This window comes from Tympanuchus pallidicinctus, unplaced genomic scaffold, assembly GCF_026119805.1.
Source record: "Tympanuchus pallidicinctus isolate F22 unplaced genomic scaffold, pur_lepc_1.0 scaffold1, whole genome shotgun sequence".
Taxonomy (NCBI): domain Eukaryota; kingdom Metazoa; phylum Chordata; class Aves; order Galliformes; family Phasianidae; genus Tympanuchus; species Tympanuchus pallidicinctus.
In genome coordinates this window covers 101512593-101534727 of record NW_026294618.1, presented here as the reverse complement: position 1 = coordinate 101534727, position 22135 = coordinate 101512593, and the positions used below count along the sequence as shown (strand labels likewise).

At 45.6% G+C, this 22135-nt stretch overlaps 1 protein-coding gene and 1 long non-coding RNA gene across 3 annotated transcripts in view; one reads left to right on the top strand and one right to left on the bottom strand.

The window, feature by feature from the left end:
- The window catches only part of SLC1A4 (solute carrier family 1 member 4), a 32118-nt gene extending 11447 nt beyond the window's left edge, over positions 1–20671 (bottom strand). The window contains exons 1-7 of the mRNA XM_052699199.1: positions 20112–20671; positions 13413–13455; positions 12644–12706; positions 7006–7172; positions 3584–3817; positions 2283–2477; positions 541–675 (exon numbers count right to left, since the gene is read on the bottom strand). Coding sequence (XP_052555159.1) covers positions 541–675; positions 2283–2477; positions 3584–3817; positions 7006–7172; positions 12644–12706; positions 13413–13455; positions 20112–20635 — 1361 coding nt within the window. The 5' untranslated portion in view covers positions 20636–20671. The remainder of the gene's footprint in view (positions 1–540; positions 676–2282; positions 2478–3583; positions 3818–7005; positions 7173–12643; positions 12707–13412; positions 13456–20111) is intronic.
- On the top strand, positions 20305–21853 carry LOC128088657 (uncharacterized). Of its 2 annotated transcripts, none has more exons than XR_008210316.1 (2): positions 20305–20413; positions 21582–21853. It is a non-coding gene; the product is annotated as an uncharacterized LOC128088657 (long non-coding RNA). The 2 variants fall into 2 exon arrangements; XR_008210317.1 differs by having other exon boundaries at positions 20392–20492.
- The last annotated feature ends 282 nt before the right edge of the window (positions 21854–22135 follow it).

Sequence of the window (22135 nt, the reverse complement as noted above, 5' to 3'; positions counted from 1 at the left end):
CTCGCAATTCCCAGAAACATCTTCCAGCCAGGACACCAAACACAGCTGTGATGAATGCTGCAAGCCCTCTGTGTACCTGCCCTGCTCTGACACTTGTGCTGGTTGCTGCGACTGGTCTCTTGCTGTTATAGTTCAAACAACAGCTGGCAACTGCTTCTGATGAAGGTTGCTTCACACATCTGTTTTCCATCACTATTCAGGCTGTTTTCCTTTTGTCCTTTCCTTATTCATATCCAACTAATTTCCAGCAATATTTTGAACAAACTTAATCCTCTGGAGGGAATTGAAACTTGAAATTGAAGTCAGTAATGACTGAATGTCTCAGTAAAAAATACTGAACAGGGTTTTTAGCACACCAACTGCTTAACTGAATAGGAACCACCATATTCATCATTCTCCATCACCTGTCATGAGCTTCCCATCCTACAGAGAGCCACACCTAGTAGGGTTTTATTTTATACTACACTTGGACTATCCTGAACCGTGTTTCCAGCTGAACATATCATGTAACAGCACACGCACGTGGTCTGAAGTACTTACACAATCCAGTCCACTGCTAATATCAAGGAGAGATCGTTGGTGGGAAGTCCAATGGCCTCCAAGATAATAGCGATGGTGAGGACTCCTCCAGCTGGAACCCCAGCTGCACCCACACTGGATGCAGTTGCTGTGACGCTGCAAATCAATTTGTTTCTGGTTAGTAGGAGCCCTGCAGCACTCCTCTTCTACATTTACGTCACACATTTCCCTACTTTAGGAACTGTAAACAAACTCCACAGCAAGGGACACACAGATCATTTGCTTCCCAGGCAAATCCTTTCCTGCCAGCTGAGGCACAGTAATGGATATAGAATACAGTTGCTCAGCAGGCTCCACGGCAGCTACCAAGGTAACAGCTCTGTCTTTAATAACATTTCAGAACAGGAAAAAAACAAACCAAAACAAAACAAAACAAAAAACCCAAATCATTTCTCACTATGTTAATATCACATCCATTTCCAAGTCGTACATTGGTTCAAAGATGCTGAATACATGTTTTCTTCACTCCCCAAATGTATAAAGGTGAACTGTGCCATGCACAGAGGATAAAGCATGCCAACCTAGCTTCACAACAGGAAGAAGCACAACCCCACTGCCGAGCCAGGACTGTGCTGAAGCTCTGCCCAAAGCATGAAAACCTGTGTACTAAGCAGGACTGATGTGCTTTAAGATCTAGCCTCAAAAGTCCAAGTATGCTGTCCATAGAGGCATACTAATAGCACTGTCCCTTCTTTGTGTCTCACCTGCATTCAAACAGATCCTTAAGCAGTGCATGTGCAACAGACATGAATCACAGCCTTTTGTGTGAAGATGTCTGCAACTGTTTTTCCCTTGAGCTATCATTCTAGGATAATTCTAGGGCTTGTGTCAACACTTGACTTGCTATGAGTACATGAAGAGCTAATTTGGCCATCTGCAAAGAAAATAATATTCCAGCCCTGCCTTAAATAGACAAACAATATACTGAGAAATGCAGTAAAGAAGGAAATAAAACCTGGGTGGGGAAGGCAGGAAATGTAAGAAGGTATATGGTGGATAGAGTCCTGACTTCTTGGCACAGTGAAGGGCTAAAACTCCTTCTAAGATCCTCACTTATTGGATTTTGGGCAGGGAATGAAAGAGGATGGCACACATTCACTGGACCTGCAAGGATGTTCCAGGCATAGAGAGGAGAGTCCTAGAGAAAGAAGCAGGGCTAAGGCAGTGTACAGTACAATGGGGAAAAGCATAATGATCAGAAGGGGGATGGTCATGGGTCTGACCTGGGAAACCAGTGATGAAGTGGTAGTAAGGGCAGAGAGGTATGCAGGAGCAGAGTCTTGAGTATGAAACTGAAACAAAAGGAACTGGGGAGCTGGCATGAGGATTTTCTAGGACATCCGGAGGGTAGCATTCTTGGTAGTGCAGCATGCCACAATTACCCAGCTTAATGACAAGTGGAGTGGGAGGAGATCCTTAAGTAAGGAGAGGAATTCAATGTGAGGAGCAGCATTAAACAGTTCAAAGTCTGCTTCATAATTTCGTTACTCCTCCCAGGTTCCACCTTTTATTAAACATCAATCTTATAAAGCTTGAAAGACTCCATCCTTTAATCACCCTATCATTATGCCTCACAGCAGTTTGCAAGCTTTAAGTCAGAGACATGGAATGCAAACTATAAATGCTAGCTATTAACAGGGAGACCACAGGCTTTAATGCATCTGGGGGCCAGAAGGATGTGGTTACAATAACAAGCAACTTACAGAATGGTAAAGATTTGCCCAGCGTTGAGGTCGACGTTGTTCAGCTGAGCAATAAACACGGCTGCCATGCACTGAAAAATAGCAGCTCCGTCCATGTTCACAGTTGCACCAATAGGAAGGATAAATCTGCTGATCCTGTTGTCGACTCCATTGTTTTCCTCAATACACTTCATCATCGATGGGAGAGTGGCTGAGCTAGGAAAACAGAGCAAGAAAGAAGTCAAACACAAAGCACCAGGGGTGCTGAGTAGCAGGTCTGCTGCCTCATGACTGTCGTGCTTCTCACATGCTGCACAATAGCGTGTCAAGATGGCAATGTCACTTTGTAGCCCCTCACTCATGATAGCTACGTCCCTTCCTGTTGGTCTTGAATAGCAGTATTCAACAATCCTAAACAGAAATAGCTGGTAAGGACTCTAACCTCCAAGATGCAAAAACTCATGACCTAACAGTATGTAGCATAACACAGATGTAGAATGATAAGGTCTCAAAACACAACAAACACAGCAATACACGCAAATATAAATACAGCTGTTGCAACAGTAATTTCTTGATGTTGTACTACTACCTTCTCAAATGGACAGGCAAGTGAAACAATCACTGCTGGATTTATTTCTTGCATTATATAATTGTATGGCTTCCTTCACAAACCCTCTCCTACTTCACATATTACTCAGCTCCTGTGATAGTTGCGTGTCTGCTTCTTTTGGAAATGACTCAGAATGTTTTTATATATTCATTTATACATTTGTGATCTTTGGTCCAGAGTTAGCTTCTTAAATGACATGTTTGATAATTTGGCAATCTTTCTTTACAACAAATAAAAGCTGATAAGGCCAGAGCTTTGAAATAAAAAATGCTAAGTCACTTTACGCTAGCTAATAAACCTGCTTTGCTCATACAGAATCAGGCTCAAGTTGTTCCAGATTCTGCTGAACTTGGATAACTAAACTTCTCAGGACAAACTCCCTCACTGCCGACCCCTTGCTTTACTTAAAACTGAAAGCTGGCAAGATCTTAAGACAAATGCTTTCACCTCTCCCTCCCCAAATTTCCAACTTTGCATCATGCTACACATTATCAATGCCTTGAGGAATTGTTTTCAACACCTAATTATAAGCATTTCCTGCCTAGCGGGCTGCTGAGAGCAGTGAGGCTCTATGCTCAGTCGCCTCGTTTGGCAATTTTAGAAATATTTTCACCTAAAACTAAACACGTTCTGTTATTAAGATATAAGCAGTTTATAGTGACAATTACAATGTATATTCCCAGACACATATGTTCCCCAAAGAAACACCCACCTGGAGCAAGTGGCAAAAGCAGTGGCAAATGGTGTGATAAGTCCTAAGAGAAAACGATACGGATTTTGACGTGTGGATGCAAAATAAATGAGTGGCAGAATGATCCCTCCGTGGATGAAGTGGCCCAGAATAGAGGCAAAGATGTATTTTCCCAGACTGGTCACCAGAAGCACAATATCTTCCATTTCCACAATCTTGCTCCCGACAAGGAACATAATACCAATAGGTACATACCTGCATAAACAAATACGGGCTGTCATGAAGTGTAAAGAAAAAAAAAGTTGAAAAACATGTTCTGTCTTCTAGAGATAATGCTCTTCTAAAGAACATGCCACTCCTGCTGAGGGTCAGCACCTTACTTACCACACACACAGATTATACAAGTTTGGAAGGCCTCCTTTACACGTTTGCTTGGTGGAAGGCAAACAGTCAAATTGAAAAAAAGAAAAATCTCCCAGACACTCAAAGAGATGTCTAGGGCAATGAAGAAAGGAATCCAGGCAAGAAGTAGAAGCGCTGGCTGAAACTACTGGAACATGATACTCAGGTGGCCTTTTAGTGCACTGGGGAGGAAGGCAGGCAAATCCCCAAAATCGAGGTTGCTACTGAAGGGAAGGCAGATCATAGAATCATAGAATCACCAAGGTTGGAAAAGACCTAAAAGATCATCCAGTCCAACCGTTCACCTATTCCCAATAGCTCCTACTAAACCATGTCCCTCAATACAACATCCAGTCTTTCCTTGAACACCCCCAGGGTCGGTGACTCCACCACCTCCCTGGGCATCCATTCCAGTGCCTGACCACCCTTTCTGAAAAGTAATACTTCCTCATGTCCAGCCTGAATCTCCCCTGCCATAGCTTGAAGCCATTCCCCCTGGTCCTATCACTAATGACACGAGAGAAGAGGCCGACCCCCAGCTCACTACAGCCTCCCTTCAGGAAGTTATAGAGAGCAATGAGGTCTCCCCTGAGCCTCCTCTTCTCCAGGCTGAACATTCCCAGCTCCTTCAGCCTCTCCTCATCAGCCCTGTGTTCCAGACCCCTCACCAGCTTTGTTGCCCTCCTTTGAACACGTTCCAGGGCCTCAATATCTTTCTTGCAGTGAGGGGCCGAAAACTGGACACACTTAGGACACAGAAGATGTTAGGAAAGAAAAAGAAGCACGTGACAGGAGCAAAGAAGGGAGTGGAAGAGTGGCATATTATGCAGTCTGTGACCACCAGCAGAAGTACGAAGTCAGGTCATTAAAATGGTGGGCATACTGGGTGCCAACACAGTCTGTGCAGGAAAAAAAAAAAGCTATCCCTATACTAGAGAGCCATACTGCAGAGCTCAGCTAAAGGCTGCTGATGCACTTGACAAAGAAAGCAAGTAATTTAAGTCCAGTGACCAGGCTTCCAGTGCCTCCCCCAAGTCAACGGCCACGTATGCATTTTTCCACCTCTCCTATCTAGAAATGTCTCAGGACGTCAGCATTTGTTTGACATTTCCTTTGTCAGAAACGGTTGGAACTGCTCCAGGGGGAAGGGCTGCATTTGTCACAGCCACACCTCTGGCTTGGAATTGCCCTTGCATATGCAGCACAACAGCTACTACTAAGCAAACCATGGAAATCACGCCAACCTCATTTCCTTCAAAGCCGTACTTGGAAAGTTTTATGTCTGAGCACCTCTACCTATTCCTGCATCTAAGACTAAGAAACACTAAAACATCAGCTAGATCTCCAGCACCCTGTCCTAGAGGCACAGCTGCAATAGATTCGCTTGCACATCTCAGGAATGAAAGCTTTTATCCCACTCACCCCTATAACACAACTCCTATGTTCAGCAAGACTGATCTGTGGAATCAGAACAAACGAAAGGTTTAATTAAGCACTTAAAGGCTGGGAAACATGCAAACCTTCAGGCTGCCAAGATCAACCACTTACTCCTAGCCTGCCTCTACCTCAGCAGGTCTGTAACTCCTCTGTTCTGTACCTCACTGTGTCCCAGTTCAGTGTGAGCATCCTTGCTCTGGCCTCCACTGAATGAATCTCTGGAAGGACTTGTCAAACTTCACCTCTCAGCCTCTGCCAGATCTGCCAGGTCTGTCTGAGCCCCTGTCCTGTACAAGCTCTGCAAACATGAACACTGAACTTGAACCTGTGGCTAGATCCTTCCCTTTGAAGAGGGAGGCTGGAGAAGAAGAGATGGAAGTTAAGACCAAAGTGCTGCTAAGGACACAAAGGCTGTTGAATGGGACTACAAAAGAGCACAGACAGCCTCCCCTCTTGGTGGTACGATTTTACCAATTCCAAAGTATCCTTTGGGAAGTACACGCAGCTTATTTTGGATCATATTTTGGATCAATATCAGGAAGGCACAGGAACTTAAGGAAGTAGTAAGGGCTATGGTGGTGTTGAGAGGCAGCTGTGGCCCCAGTAATCCACAAAGTAAAGGATTACATACTAACTGATTGGCTTGAAGCGTTAGCACTGTAATCAGCTGAATACAAGAACTGCCTCTTATCAGCATTCAGTGTCCAAGGAATTACATTTAAGAGTAAGAGACATAAGCTACTTTTAGACTTCACATTTTTCAGACTTTTAGGATAGCAAATAACACAGATCTGCCTGTGCAAAATCCAGTTTGGTTTTTTTTTTTTCCTCAAAACATTTCTGCTTCTTTCTTGGAGGAAAATTACTGGAATTAAAATTGAAGGATGGAGAAAATGCACTTTTACTAAGATAACTTCATAGCTTTTCTATGGTAGCTTTAAGAAGAGAGTGATAAATACTTTATAATTCATTTATTCATCAACTGTTCATCCATTGCGACTGAACAGTCACTCTGTCATCCAAGTGGACACTTTATGTACACTTTCTGTACTGTTGCATTTGGCAGAGTTTTTCTCAAACCATTTAACAGTGCGTGGGGCTATCTTCTGATCTCACTGGATATATTTCAGGTCAGTACAAGAAACCATCTGACCAACAGAAAAATTAAGGCATGAACCTGCAAGTACAGTTTGGCACCACATCTGCAGATGCACTCCAATCACACATAGCCCTAGCTTTCACATGGCTACATTCCTCCCTTGCTCACACCTCATTTATTCACTGAAACCCCACACCATTAGGCACACAATGGCAGCTAGCCACAGGCTTATGTTGTTTTGAAACAAAATGTCTTCTTCACTCTAATTAATGAAAATGGACTTCAGGACAGGATTTTTAGCAGCTATCTGATACCCTAGCTAGGCATGATTATCTAATCACAGGTCAGAAACAAGCAGAAAATACCCTGCAGAGTAACAGCATAACCTTTGCTTTTGTGCTAGCGAGGGATCTGATATGAAAAAGCTGGAGAGATGGATAAACTGTGAGATTCCTGAATTAAGCATAATGTTCTATTGCACATGTACATGCAGTCCCACACTTACCACATAATCCAGGTAACCAAGACCATAGTTGCCTCGTTGAATGAATTAAAGAAGCGAATGAGATCTTCTCCTTCCCGGCCAAGCTTTTTCAGTGCCACTCCTAAAACCAGAGCAAAGAGCACCAGCCCCAGGATATTCATCCCTTCAATCTCAGTACCAACAGGGATCTGTAGAGGCAAAATAAGAAGGCTTGGTAGGTGTGAGACTGGCACAAACCCCAACGAAAGAGCCACTTTGTTTTGTTTCTATTAGCTGACCCAAAATCAACAGGCAGAACCTATTTTGGGAAGGACAGCATTTTACCCAAGACAGTTCTGCACTGCAGAATGGAAATGCATTACACAGTTGAAGGGAACCAAATAAGATCTGGATTTAGCCCTAGTACAAACTTCCTTGCTTCCAGCTGGCATGGATTCACTGAAGAGGGAAAGGGCCTGCCACAACCTCCCCTTACACTCTAATACAATGCATGTGTTCTCAGCAAGCTGAATGGAAACCTCACAGTTTGCTCAGGACAAGCTCCACCGCAGATGTGAAACAACACAGATACCAGTCACACACAGAGGGTAAATGTGGAACAATGGTTAAAAGATTGAAACTTCCTTCACTTTCCCCTTGATGATGGGTCTGTGAGATACTGTGGGTGCAGATGGCAGATACTGGCTGTGCTGACTTCCTAGCTCTGCTTATTCCAGATGTCAATTGTTGTAGGCACTATGATATTCTACTGCATAGAGTATCAAATTGTACCTGAGAGCTGCTTTCAGTGGTCTGGTTCCAAATACCCTATGATTTTCCTGACACATCTGAGAGGAATCTTCTCAAAAACTGCTGGCTCCATTACTTTAGTGCAATATTCATACCAAGGTGAAAACCATGAGAAAACAGTCAACATAAAGAACTGAGAAGGAGAAAAAAAGGCAGAGAAAGGTAGGAAACTGTGGAAAGCTGCTCATTCATCCATCCCTATCAGCCATGGAGACACACAGAAGAGATACTGCTCTCCTTCTCTAAAATCACTCAGCTGTACAGTACAAGCAAGGGAATAAAAAAAGAGGAGATCCACCTATGCACAAAATGTAGCTTACTCAAGACTGTTCTGCTGCTCCTCACAGCTTGTTTCTCATGGACAGGGACTCATTTGGCAAAGCAGCATCTTGTGAACTGAGTAAGCACTCTCCTGGCTTCATAAAAATACAATTGCTTTGATAAACACTCTCATTCCCCAACTTGGGGGTACAAAATCCACCTGTCAATTTTTTGTTTTATTTGGATGGGTTCCTAAAACAGATCAGGCTTATGGACAAGCTTCGGTGCTTTGGTTAAAACAGACACTAACTCAACACTAGGAAAGAAGAGCACATTCTCAGCTAAAAGTTTAAAATGAATACTGAGCAAATAACTCAAGATCCTCATCTGCTATAGATCACAATAAAAGTAATGTGCCTGAGATCACTCTTTCACTGGAAATATACTGCTGAACTCGACTGTCTCTAAGTGACAGGTGGAAACAAGGAACTGCACAGGAGGGAATAAAACATAAATTACACACAAAAACATACCAGCATGAAGGTTAAATTGCTGCTGAGTGGGCATGGTGGGGATGGGTTAGGGTCAGATATGATGATCTTAGTGGTCTTTTTTAACCTTAATGGTTCTATATCAGGTTCACTTGATATAAGGCTAATATGAAAACCCCTGCCAGGAATACAATGTCACCATAATGGGTCCAACTGTTTTGTTTTGGTTCTCATTGAGAAGTTTAAAAAAAAAAAAAAATTATCAGTATCCAATCCTGCTATGGAACACAAACACAATGCTTCAAGCTGCTGAAAGTGCCAGGCATCCTGACCTGGATGTTACCAGAGCGGAGAATTTCATGACACTACTTATACCAATGTTTTGCAAAGCATCTCTGCCCTTTAAACTCCTTCTGCTGGAGTACTGCTCTTCTCAGCTCATTAAATGCAGCAGCATGAGCCTGGAGCCTAGCAACCCACTACCATTTGGACTTCTCAAAGCTCTGGTCCCAGGAACAAGGCTAAACAGCAACTCAATCTGCAAGAGGATCAGGCAGCTTCCCACCAGCTGTGTAGGGCATGTAGGGACACGGAGCAGGACTGAGCTAGAGCTCCTTACGCCCAGTTTGGAACACCATTTCCCTCATTAGAGAAGTTCAGAGGTCTTCTGGCTCATTCAGTTCCCACAAGCATCAGTCACTCCGCTTTCTTTAGAGCCAAAGGCTTGCCAGATTTTGCCTTGGGAAGCTAGAGGAGGGCGAGGAACAGTAGAACCTCCAGTTAGATACAGCCAGGACACATGGTTTCTCACCTTTCATCTTACCATTCAGTGGCCTACTGTGCATAAACTGGGCAATCTATCTCAAACTCCCTCCTCTCATCACTCTCTAAAACAAGCACACAGTTTAGTCCTCTCTTGTCCTCAGAGATGTCTGACACCCACCCAGCACTGCCATCTTTGCTGCTGCTCTTCTCCAGGCACTCACACTTACGAGCCCTTGAAGCCAATTTTTTCTTGCCATCTGGGGACCGAGATGTTCTTGGTGACAAGAGAAAGGACTCTATGCACAGCCACCAAAAACTTCTTAGCTGGTTCACTTTATTCACTGTCATTGTGTCCAAGCTGCCTTCAGGTCGTGCTCTCATTTTCTTCTTCTTGAGCCAATTTCTTTCAAACACACAGTATTCCCCATCACCTACCATCTCTGCAAATTTAGGCAGAAGTTGTGCCCTGGTATTTTCAGGAGCAATCTACCATCTTCAGTGAATTTCACCTCCCTGCACCAGAACATGGAAGAAATCCAGCAGTAAATCCTGAGCGGAAGATCCTCTCAATCCCAGCTTCAAGAACTGGCAGATGCTGAACAGCCTTTTTGTACTCTAACAGAAGAGTCCATCACCCCAAAGGAGCTGCCAAACCAAGCAGCATCGTGGACATCAAACAAAAACAGCTTTAATGAGAGCTTTGTTGCTGGGCAAACTATAGAACACATCATTGTTTGCTTGAAATTATGTGTCCTGGTAGAAAGATTCACAGACCTCTTCTGGTCCTTGAATCCCTCTGAAGATCCTATTGTTTTTTAGCTCTTTAAAAAAAAAAAATGCATATTCAGGAAACAACTGCTGACATTGAGCTAACTCAGGAGTAGGTGGCTGAAAAGATAATGCAGCCACGTGATGTGAGGAAGAAGAGCAACCAGCTGTTTGTGTATTTTTACTACTGCCACAGGAGGAACTCGGTGTCTCTCATGGCCTCCTGGAGAGAGGATGTAGCCATAAAAGCTAGGTAAACATGAGGGAGCATGTGAAACAACAAAAAAGAATGTGGCTTAGCAGAATCTACGTGCCCCTCTACTCATATCATCAGCAACAGAAGGCAGTGCCTATTAGTAGGGAAAAAAATAAAAAAAAAAAATAAAAATCAATAAAAAGCTTTGTTATTCATCATTGGTATGGAAAAGAGTAAATACTTCTTCTATTTGATCAAATACTCCACTGATGAAAGAAAATATTAGATAGGAATACCATCTTACTTCTCTGTATCACAGATTTTATGGCTAGTTAAACTACCTATTATCCCAAAACCATACTCTTCCCTTCCAAACTTCTCATCTATCCATAAATAATACAGTCAGAGCAGTACTGAAGCTAACAGAACTCAGATGATGCTTTTTTTTTTTTTTTCAATCCACTCTTCCCTGGAGACTGGAGGGCATCTAGAATTCAAGTTCAGATCTGGTTCCACACCACAAACTGAAAAAAGTTTTGGAAAAGTAATAGGGGAAATAACATTTACATCATAAGCATGGGCAAAAGCAAGCACCTGTGGCAAAGGCACAATATTGTTTGTGGTATTGCATCAAACTTGTCAGGTAAATAAAAATATGAAACGAAAACCGAAAAAAAAAAATTCTCACACATTTTAAATTGCCAAAAAATACATTCTTATTTCTTGAGGAAAAATTACATCTTCCTAAAGCATTTTACAAGTGCTCAACAGATGAGCCTGTGCCCAATGGATATGGCTGGCCCCGATCTGTGCTCGGTTGGCAGGACCACAAGTTCTGCCTAATCTTCAGTTGGCATGAAGAAGAACGGGAGTCTTATTCACCTTTCCTTTACTCCTGCTTAAATCAACAATAACTCCATGATGTAGGCAACCACACTTTGCCTAAGCGCATGTTGTTACAGCCTTTCATGTCAAAATTGGTTTTAGCAGCACGAGGCTGCATGGGCATGTACTGCCTGAGGGTTTAATAGCACGAGAAGAGAAAGTGTGCTTCTGGGGTCACATGGCTGCTCTGCACTCATTCCCACACATCCATGGCAGAGGGAGTGCGTGCAGATCTGGGCTAATGTGATCTTACAGGCATGGGCAGAGCCTGGGCAGATGCAGCTGCCTTTTTCCCCAGTGAGACCGCTCACCATGCGATAGCAGGCTTCTAAGCAAGGACTGATTTTCCCCTGCACAGCTCCTGTTGTGCCATCAAAGCCACCTACCACCCTGGCCGTAGAACTGGAAGAAGATCAGCCCATGAGCTGAGAGCAGAGTTGGGAAACAGTGCTCTGCGCTGCCTGCTCACACACTATGTGTGGAGAGAAGGTAACGAGGCCAGCACCTCCTGCACCAAGGGATTGGCTCCACAGTCCTTCTGGATGTGCACAAATTGCCTTTTTCGTAGACTGGTGGAACCAGAGGGCAAGCCCCATCTGAACCCCTCATGGCAAACACAAACACTGCAGAAGACATGCCCTAGAGACTTATAAATCATAATAAAAATTAAGCAGTATATCTGGTGTCTCAGACAGTCAGACTGAATCTGAGAGATACAAAATAGTCTTAAAAGCCATTTCCCATCACAGTTCTGTCTCCCCAAAACCCCACATAAGCCTGTTTGGAGTGAGGTGAAACAGTGCAGGTATGCTGGGTCAGTTTTGTAGCATTCTGTCTGTAAGGTGAATGTTATTATTACTGGATCTATAATATATTGGTTCTGGTCAGTAACAAAGACGTTTCATGACCTGTTTTGTAGGAGAGATTCCACTAACAGACCACAGAGCACTGCTGCAAGTCCTACAAGCTGCACACAGAACACAATCCTGTCCATTAGGATTAATTTTCACCACACTGCAATAGCAGCCTACTTCTGATGTTCTGTCTAGAACTTGTATCCTTCCAGACCACTTGTTACTAATGAAAAATCACGCACACAAAGTTTCTGCACCAAGAGAAAATTCCCAACTTACCATTCCTTTAAAGATAAAAAAAAAGGATCATTTTCTGCAAATCGTTAAGGGAGGGTAAGGTCTAAAGGACACATTCAGTCAGCTTAATTGCTACTTAATTTCAAGGCTATAGAAAATTAGAAAATCCTAGGCAGAGGGACTAATCAATACTGAGATCAAGTGAGGCTGAGTCTGAGAACGCATGGCCTAAAAAATCAGGTATTGAGCACCAGCTCATTTGAGCCCAACTCTCTTATCCATCACTGCTTTCCTGTTTAACTGCAGGTAACTCACCTGACTTGTGTGTGTGCCTCAGTTCCAGACAACTGAAGTATTTGCTAAGACTGTGCAGTAAAGTGTTACAGCTAAATGCCACTAAGAAGTAACCTTACCTTTTCCAACGTGACATTTCCAGAGGTAGTGTTTCTGAGCACTATCTTATAATCTGTTGCATACTGCAAGAAAAAGAAAAACAACAACACCTCAGATTACTAATATGACTGCATCCCTTAGCATTTCACAAAAAGGAGGTTACTGTCAGAACTTCTGCTGGAAATCATACTGTGGAAAAAATGAGCCTGCCTTGTATAAGAAAAGAGTGATACTCCTTGACCATGTGGGGACAGAGAAGTGCCCTGTGATCACTGATCTCCCAGGTTTGGGCAGTAGACAAGGGGATTCCTCTTTCCTTTACTCTGTTCTTGCTCATGCCTCGTGCTGTTGCACGGCCTCCTGTGGAAGGCAAGTGGTGTTTGCACTATTTCACTACTAGAAATGGCAAGAGAGACATTAAAAACACAGCCATGTATGGCTCTGCCAGCTAGCCATGGCACAGTGTAAGCGACTGGGCACAAAGCAGAGAGTTGCCATCATTGTCCCAAGCAGTGCTCTAAGTGGAGCAGCCTACAGAACATTTCTGATGGAGCAACAAAACACTGGCCATGAATACGTTCTTTTTCTTGAGGAGTACTGTTCCAAATCATGCCACTTGCCGTGGAATTCCTGTGTTACTACGTCAGGTGCTTCTAACAGTCCCACCCACCAGAAGTAGTATGACTTTTGATATTTTCTACACCATCTGTAAGTGTTTGTTTTGTTTGCTTTTTTAATAGCAAAAGTCACTTGGTCTGCCTGCATCCAAAATTCACCCACACTTCTTACCGTTCGGAAAGCAGCAGCAACAAGATTTGCGGGAAACAGGTTTCTGTAAAACACGAACAAGAAAATGAAATATTTTTGCAGTTTCTAAAATGAATTTGAGGTGTTTTACTCTCAGAAAACTCCTTCTGCAAAAAGAAGTGCGCTGGCATTAGTGAGGTATGGACTGCAGGAGACATTCTGGCAGCATGGAGCAGATGTCTTGCCACTTCTCCAGCAGTGTGAGATCTCAGCATCTCCTCCTGCTCATACAAGAAGTCCCTGCTTGCCTCCACACCCCCATTTAGGTTGGAAATCAGAGGCAATCAGATACCATGCTGTACAAACACACCAACCAGTGGCTACCCAACCTGGTTTAGCCATACCAGCTGCAGCAACAGCTAATAGACTTCAGGGTCAGGCAGATTTTTAACGTTACTCACATGATTATCATCTGCCCACAGCATGACCACAAAGGACAATCCAATCAGCACAACTCAACTAAGAGCTTAAGCCCTCAACACAACAAGATTGGCTTCCCTGAACACCAAGCCAAAGCAGAACACTGCCAGGGGCCAGAGCTGTCAGCAAGCACTGAAGCAGTTAAATGGCATGGATGGAAGCAGTTGCAGCTTGGATGGAAAGCTGGAACATCTGAACTCAGCAGTGCCTTCATACAAACACAAATGGAGCATCAGGTCAGAGAGGGCAGTGTGCAACCTGCCAAACGTTTACACTGGGTGCAACGTGGACAGAAAAAAAAATTATTAACTGGGGTATGTAAGGAAAAAGTTGCTGGCTTCTTGTATTTTATAGTTCACCAGTTCTTTTTACTGCTCCGCTTCCTTTCTCCCCCTTCAGTGGGTAAAGAGCATGTGTTCTCCTGGCCAAACAGCATCTTGTTTTGCTGTGTCAGAAAGCAAAATGAGAAGGGAAACAGCTCACCTCTGGGCAGAAAACGAGACCCCAGGTGGCAAGGGCAGGAATTCTGGGGCTAGGAACTGAGAACACTGCCAGCCGAGTGCAATAAGGATGCACGTGAATTCTCCTGATAAGAAAACAGAAGAGCTTACCTACAGCCTATCACCTGTGGCAAAAAGAATTGGGGGAAGCTTCTTCTCATCCTTTGTTCCGTGCACTGCATAAAGACAGCCTTCAAGAAAGCTCGAGTTCCCTTCAATCTCTGTCCTGCTAATCCCACCAATAAAGAAAAAGGGAAAGGAAAATATGTTGTTGGGAAAAAAGAAAGAAATAAATCAGAATGCTTCCTCTCAGCTTTTCAAGATCAGGGTGGTTACTTCTCTTGGAGAATAGTCTGGGTTTTGAAAGAGCAAAGATGACAAAAAAAAAAAAAATACGAGACGGAAAAACGAGCAGAAATCAAATTACTTTTTTAAAATCAGCATTTCCATGCTGACAAAACCAAACCGCAAGAAGCAACCCCAAAGCCTAAACAATATGGTTCTCCAGTGCTTCCATGTGGCTGAGGAACCAAAAAGCCCATAATTTACACAGTACGTCAGGCAAGGGCCCCAGTAATTAAACACTGACTGAACAACAAGCATATACTTATGGCACATACTGAGCGATGCCAGCAACCCTGCTACATGAAGGCAAGGGGCAGGTTCTTGCTTCCAATGCTGAGCAGCACACAATGCTGCACAAACATGAGCGTATCGCTGTCACTCTGCTTCATCTCTGGAGCACTGCTCACTGCACTTGTTTCTGAGAACTGAAATAAGCATTTCTGACAATTGACCAAGTTGTACATTTGGATTTTGGTTCAGCAGCCCAGGAGGACCCAAAGATTTCCTTACATCGTGTGTTCTGTCCAGCCCAGCTTTTAAGCACACTGATTTACAATGACATGTAAAGAAACAAGTTCTCTCCTCTTTGTTTCAAACCCTGAAGTTTAACAAAGAAGGTGCTCCAGGTCATAAAAAACAATTAACAAATAAACAGCTTATCACAGAGGCACAAGTCCTGCACAGACTATGCTCATCACTCACTAAGATCAGTTTGCGTGCAAATTAAATTAAGCCTTAATTACAGGTGAGTCAGACCACAGGTTTTCAGCTTCATTGCCCAAGACGAGTTTGTTCAAGAACACCACCCCAGTGCCTAAAAACAGGGGCCAGGATGCCGTGGGCTTCGGGGAGAGCCAAAAGCTGGCTGCTGACCTGCCTGGGCTCATCTGTGCTCACAGGCTTCACCCAGCATGTGCAGCCAAGCAAAGCTCACAGCCCCACAGAAAACCAGACCTCTGTCCCTACAGTCAGCAACCCCAGGTGAGCTGAGGAGTCGCACAGGGAAGTGCAAACATCCTCCTGGCCAGGTGAACCAGCAAGTAGAAAGGGTGTGTAACTGGGTGTGCAAACTAAATGCGGGTGTCTGCCAGTCAGAGTTCTTGCACAGATCAAACCTTCAGCTTTCTCGCCTTGGATGTGGAGTTTAAAGAAATCAGCATGGTTCTATCACAGGATTACTGACTACTGCTGCTTGTTTCTCGCAGCCCTGCCACCGCCGTGCCCCATGCTAAAGCACATGGTCAGCTCTCCAAAGCAGACTTGTGCTATTGCAAGAGCACGCCTACAGAAACCTGAGTCTGTGTGATAAGGAGCCCTGCATGGAGCTTGGGATCAGGCAGCCCAGGGCTGTGATGCAAGGAGTGCAGCAGAATGATGCAACGTAGCAAGGCTTGACATCATGGCAGCGTGCACCTCGGCTGCCCCACTGCTCTACGCATCAGACAAGAACAGCTTTTGTAGCCTGAAGCTGAAGTACATGATAGAGGGAGACTGTGCACCGTCCTCTGAGCTACAACCAAACAGAGAGACAGCCCACCAGACAGCTGTCATACATAACAGCTGCATCCTGGGGCTGGAGCAGCAGCTGGGCCGTGCGATGAGATCTCCACGTACCTGCACACTGCCCAGTACAGGAAAGCACCACCTCAAATCCACTTAAAATAGGAACCACATACTGCAATGGTACCAGCTGCAGAAGTTTCAGGATTTGCATATTTTCTGTTTGACTACAGTAAAGAACAGCATATATAAATGCTATAGATATATTTTGCCATGCCAGAGCTCTTACAGAGGGGAAATGGGGTTACCCTTCTGTAACAAAGCACAGTATATCCCAAACGTGCAAGTGCAGCTTCACTTTGGAGGCTGTAGCTTCCATCCTTATCAATTTTGATGTTACAATCAAATTCCTCTCTCCCTTACCTTGTGGAATAAAACTGGCAACGGAACTCCTTTGTTGCATGTATAAGGGATTATTGTTAATCACTGTTTCTAAATGTTTCTTTTGCTAGAGCTCTGCAAACAGCTTCACTCTGGCAGCAAAACCATGAAGGGAAATCCAGGCGAGCAGAACAAAACCCTAAAATAACATGCATTCCTCTTCTGTTGCTTCTTACACAAAGGTTCCACTTTTAAGGCCAAAAGTCTTCTGTTGGAAAACATTTTTCTGAGGAAGTCTGGACTAAATGAGGTGAACATTAGGAAAATATTCTGTGCTGCTTTATCTCCTGTTTTTCAATGAAGTCTTTTCAATGGTAAGAGTCCACAGACAGCAACTTTACTGCCATCTGAAAACCTGCCAGAACACATCACAGCTTGGACTGCTCTACTAAGAGGCTTTCTTCTTCCCTCTTTCTCAGGATTTTCATTCACTACTACACAATCTTCTTTTTCTCATCTGTTTTTCTCATATCACTGTGGATGTACTATGCTTGTACATTATTTTTGGGCGTGCGCCACTGCTTTAACTCAAAGGAACTTGAGAATGTTACTCACTTATAGCAGGTATTTAATACTTTCCTGCCCTAAGGGTCCAGTCTGTAACTATTTTGTCTGGGAGATAAAGCATGACTGGGTCAAGTCAGTAGTAAAGGCAACTACCAAAGAACAAAAGAAAGGAGTAGAGAAGATCAACTTTCTACAAATAACATTAGAAAAATACACAGCGTAGGCATGCAAACAAAAAAGCCAAATGCTTACTACACACAGAACTGAGTCAGCAATCTCTATACTTTGAGTGAGGATCCAGGCTCAGAAAATGACAGAAGCAAAGGCAGGCAGTAACATTCACTATTTCTCCTTTTTCTGCGAGCACCCCTGAGTTTCAGCCATCCAGCCTCAGTACTGTGGTTAGCGTGCCTCTGCGTAACTGCAGCTGCTCCCAGCCACTTCTTAATTCTAGTTATCACTACGATGCTGACATCTCCCCCTCCCTTCCTAACAGTGCAGTTTTGCTGTTTCCAGAGCAAGACTTCAGAGCATACTCTGAGACCGCCTTCATGGATGCTGCTTTGGGTGAGTCACTGGAAAACCAGGATTTGAAGCAGCAAGTGCTACTGGGGTGACTGGTGTCTGAACAAGAGCCCACCTTCCCTGTGGTCCATCCTGGCCCTCAGCTCTGTAACCCAGCCAGCAGAATGCAGCCACTGCTTTTCCTTGTGCTCAAGCTCCTGTGTGCCTCTCTCCAGCTCTGACGGCGCTAGGAGGTAATCCTAGCTTGCTCACAGTGCTGTGGGTACTCCTTTTGGCAGCCCAGCTCGTAACCTCTGGCAGGGAGACAGAAAGGGCAGGAAGGAGCAATACAAGGAGCAATAAAATGTAAATGCTGCAGACTCATCTGTCATCCCAAGAAACCCTGACACTACTGCGGGAGGCACACATCTTGGACCTCTGCGTACCTTTCCTATAAAAAGCAAACGATGCTACGCCCATCCCACTCACCATGTTACTGTGAGATTAAAAACAAAAACAGAATTCCCAATCCAAAGCCAATCCCATGGTTTCAAAACACATTTTCATCCCAAAATAAGGCAAAGAACGGCACCGTCTGAAGCCTTTCCTTCCACTAAAAATATTGTAAAATAGTCTGTTGAAACGTTCCTTTTTGATGAGCGAGACTTTCTACTGAAGTCTTTTGTATAAAGTTTCATCAAAACACTGATCTCACCAAGATGAAATGCCAGGCTCCTCTGCTGTTAGAAATTTCAACAGAATCAGAAGTTCCTGCAAAACTGTTCGATTTCATTGAATCAGCAAATAAAGATCAAAGCCAAAGCAAAACTCTGACCCTATTTAAACACGCAGTCTTGACAAGAGCCCATCAGAAGCGTGGACAAATCAATACAGATTCTTGCAAAATATTTGCTCTTGCTCGTTCCATAGCACTCTGATAAAGCACAATATGTTAGCTGGTGACTGCTGTTGTGCCCTCCCCAACACCTCAGCAGCAGCTAAGTATCCAAACGTCCTCCAGACATTGTTGTGACAGTGGAAAGCAATGGCTTTGGTCATTCATTAATAAACTTCCCAAAAGCAGAAAGGATTGGCATCTTGGGAAAGGACAACCTATGTCACCTCCACAGAATCAAGGTAACTATCTGACTCACAGCTGTGACTTAGTCCAGTTTAGTGTGTTTTCAGTGTGGCTGTGGGACTCAGATTGCCCACTTGTACCTTCTTTCCATCTTTTTTCTGATAGGAACTAAACACTGAAGGCTCAACGGACACAGGGAGCCTCTGACACAACTGAAAACAGTTTCCTTGTATCTGATAGAAAAATTGAGGAACAAAAGTAAAACAGAAAAGCAAATAGTGAGATGCTGCAAGATTGACATGCACTGAAGGCAACGTTTCTGCCCTGCAGAGCTGAGGCCCCGTTAACTGAAGGCAAGGCTGCAAGAACCAAGATCAGCACTCAAATCAAAATACCCACATTTTTCAAGAATAATTAGGTTAAAAAGAAAAGAAAAAAAGAAAAGAAAGAAGGAATTTAATGAGAGAGGTAGGTATTATTTTCAGAAGACACACAGCTCATTCTGTCCCTAGGTTCATCAGGGATTTGTTTGTCTTTGTTAAGACAGGAGCTTTTAGAGCTGATGGCACAGTGATGGCTCTCTGTCCATAAAGCTCCAAGAGAAGGCTGAATTCAAAGGTCACTACCATGCATATACTGAGGAAGGGCCCCCAGCCCTGTGCTTTCCAAAGGAAATCACTCAACAACCTGAACGCTTTACCCAAGTCTCATTACTCTGAGCGTTCCTTCGGAGCTCAACCCTACCACCAGCAGGACACTTCTCAACTCTCCATCTGCATTTACAGACCAGAGCAAGAAGCAAGTTCACAACACTCAGAGGGTCTGTCCCATTTCTCACCCTACTCTGTGCAGGATGGCAACATGCAAACAAGCCACCAGCTACATCAGCTGCATTAGGACGCACCGGGGAAAGCCACCACAACAGTCACCTTCTTCCCAGCTGTCACCATCATTCTAACTCCTCCTTTTGCCATTTTTCTTCACCTGCCTACACTGCTTATCTGCTCCATGTCACCTCTGCAGCCAGGCCACCTACTCGCACTGTCTTATTTCTCTATGGGGTGAAAAGGGCATAAACTCGGATTTCTGAATACAGCCTTTTTTACTGCCAGTTTACCCAGATGCACCAGTCTCAGTTGAAAGAGCAAAGCTTCAAAGCAAAAACCCCTGACTTAGCTCGGCGCCCTGCTGAGCGCAACCCTGCATCTGCAGGCACACAGGGCAGACGCAGCCTTCCACTCCCGTTCACATCTCTTAACACAGCGCTGCGGCCGGCAAGCGGCGAGGGAGGAGCAGGAAGGAGGGGGGATCCCCCGCGGCAGCGTGCAACACCGCCGGCTCTGTCATCATCCTCCCAGGGCGGAGGCGGCGGGGCGGCCCTACCTGACGAGGTCGAGGAAGGAGTCCACCGTCTTCTTGCTGGTGGCCGGCACGCTGCCCGGCAGCCCCAGACCGGGCGCGTTGAGGGCGGAGGCGCCGGCTCCGGGTCGGATGATGAAACCGAGCGCGACGGCGAGGCCGGAGGCCAGCAGCGTGGTGCCGAGGAAGTAAGCGATGGCGATGCCGCCCAAACGGCCGAGCGAACGCGCGTCCAGGCTGGCGGCTCCGGACACCAGGCTGCAGACCACCAGCGGCAGGATGACCATGCGCAGCATGCGCAGCAGCAGCTCCCCGGGGAAGGCCAGGTAGGCCACCTGCGCCGGGCCCAGCGCCGCGCCGCGCACCGCGGCCCCCAGCACCACGCCGGCCACCACCCCCGACACGGTGAGCAGCACCAGCGCGTTGCGCCGCAGGAAGCCCCGGCAGCCCCGCAGCCGCCCTCCGCCGCTCGCCGCCGCGCCCTCCGCGTGGCCGTTGCCCGCCTTCTCCCCGCCGTCCCCTTTCTCCATGCCGTCCGCCGTCTCCATGCCGCCCGGCTCGCTCCCCGCCTGCGTCCCGCTAGCCGCCCGCCTCCTACTGCCGTGCCCCACCTGCTCGCGCGCGGCCAGACCGGCCTCGGAGGGAGGCGCTCGGGCAGGGGGCGGTGCGGCGGGGCGGTGCGGCGGGAAGAGCGCGCCGGGGCCCTGCGGCCGGTGGCGCTGCTTTCCGCGGCTGCTGTCCTCGGCGCGCCCGCTTCCGCGCCTCCCCTTCGCGCTCCCCAGCGATGTGCGCATGTCGCCTCAGCGTCCCGAGGCTCCCTTAAAAGCCCCTCAGAGCTCGCACGGCTCTCAAGTTTCCTCAGCGCACCCTTGGTGTCTGTACAGCTCTCCTATGTCCCCTTAGCAGCTCCCTTGCTTTGCCCCTCAGAGTACCTAGCTCGCACATGTCCCCTCAGTGTCACCCTCCTTGTCCCCTCAGTGTCTCCATCGCTCTCACATGCCCTTCTGTGTCCCCACAGCTCTCACATATCTCCTCAATGTCCCCCTCAGTGTCCCCCTTGGTATATTTGAGGCTCTTATGTGTCCCTTCAGCATCCCCTCGATGTGCCTCTCAGTGTACCTAGCTCTCGCATGTCCTGTTTATGTCCCCACACCTCTCACATGTCCCCTTGGTGTCCCCCTCAGTGTCCCCCTCAATGTCCCCCTCGGTGTCTCCATGTCTCCCACATGTCTCCTCAGCATACCCAGCTCTCTCATGGCCCTACATGTCCCCACAGCTCTCACATGTCCCCTCAGTGTCCCAGGGCTCACACTGGTCCCTCTGTGTCTACCTGTAGCGTAGACCTCATTTCGGTTAATTTCCTCACCACAGCCTAGCAGAAAACATGCTGTGAAAATAACCGGCCGTTCATCTGCTTTTCAAGTAGACCAGACTAATTAAACAGGCTGACAGAGCCATAATCCCTATTTAATGAGCATCTTTTCTGCTTTCCAGCCTCCTGGATAGACCTGAAGATCCTTATCCGGTAGCTGGGATCTGTCACTGCAGTAGCACCACACAAAGCAGCTGTGCCCACCAAAGCATTTTTTTATTTTCCTCACTGCATTGAAAGCCCACTGTGACTTACTGTACCCAAAAGACCATTGAAAATGGTCCTCATGTGCCTGCTCCCTGCTGTGTTGTAATGCCCGATGAAAAAAAGCAACATGGTACTCCTCTTTGCCTTCAGCTGAGGCAAAAAGAATATTCTATTGGCTTTCATAATACTCATTATCATCACTCATTACTTACTTTAATGACTAATATTTTGGATTATTCCAACAGTACTCATTTTTATTAGTGTTCCCATGTGCAAACTGAAAAGCTGGAGGATAAATTCAGGGAAGTGGAAGCAAGAAGTAGATGTGAAATGGGAAAACCCACAAGTTGCAGCACATTGTATGAAACAAGTGCAAGAGTTAAAACAGGGCCTTTTCCACATTGTGAATCAATAGCAGGATCCTGCTCTCCTAGAGGTGGTTCTTGTGATCTTGTGGTGTTGGCTCTGC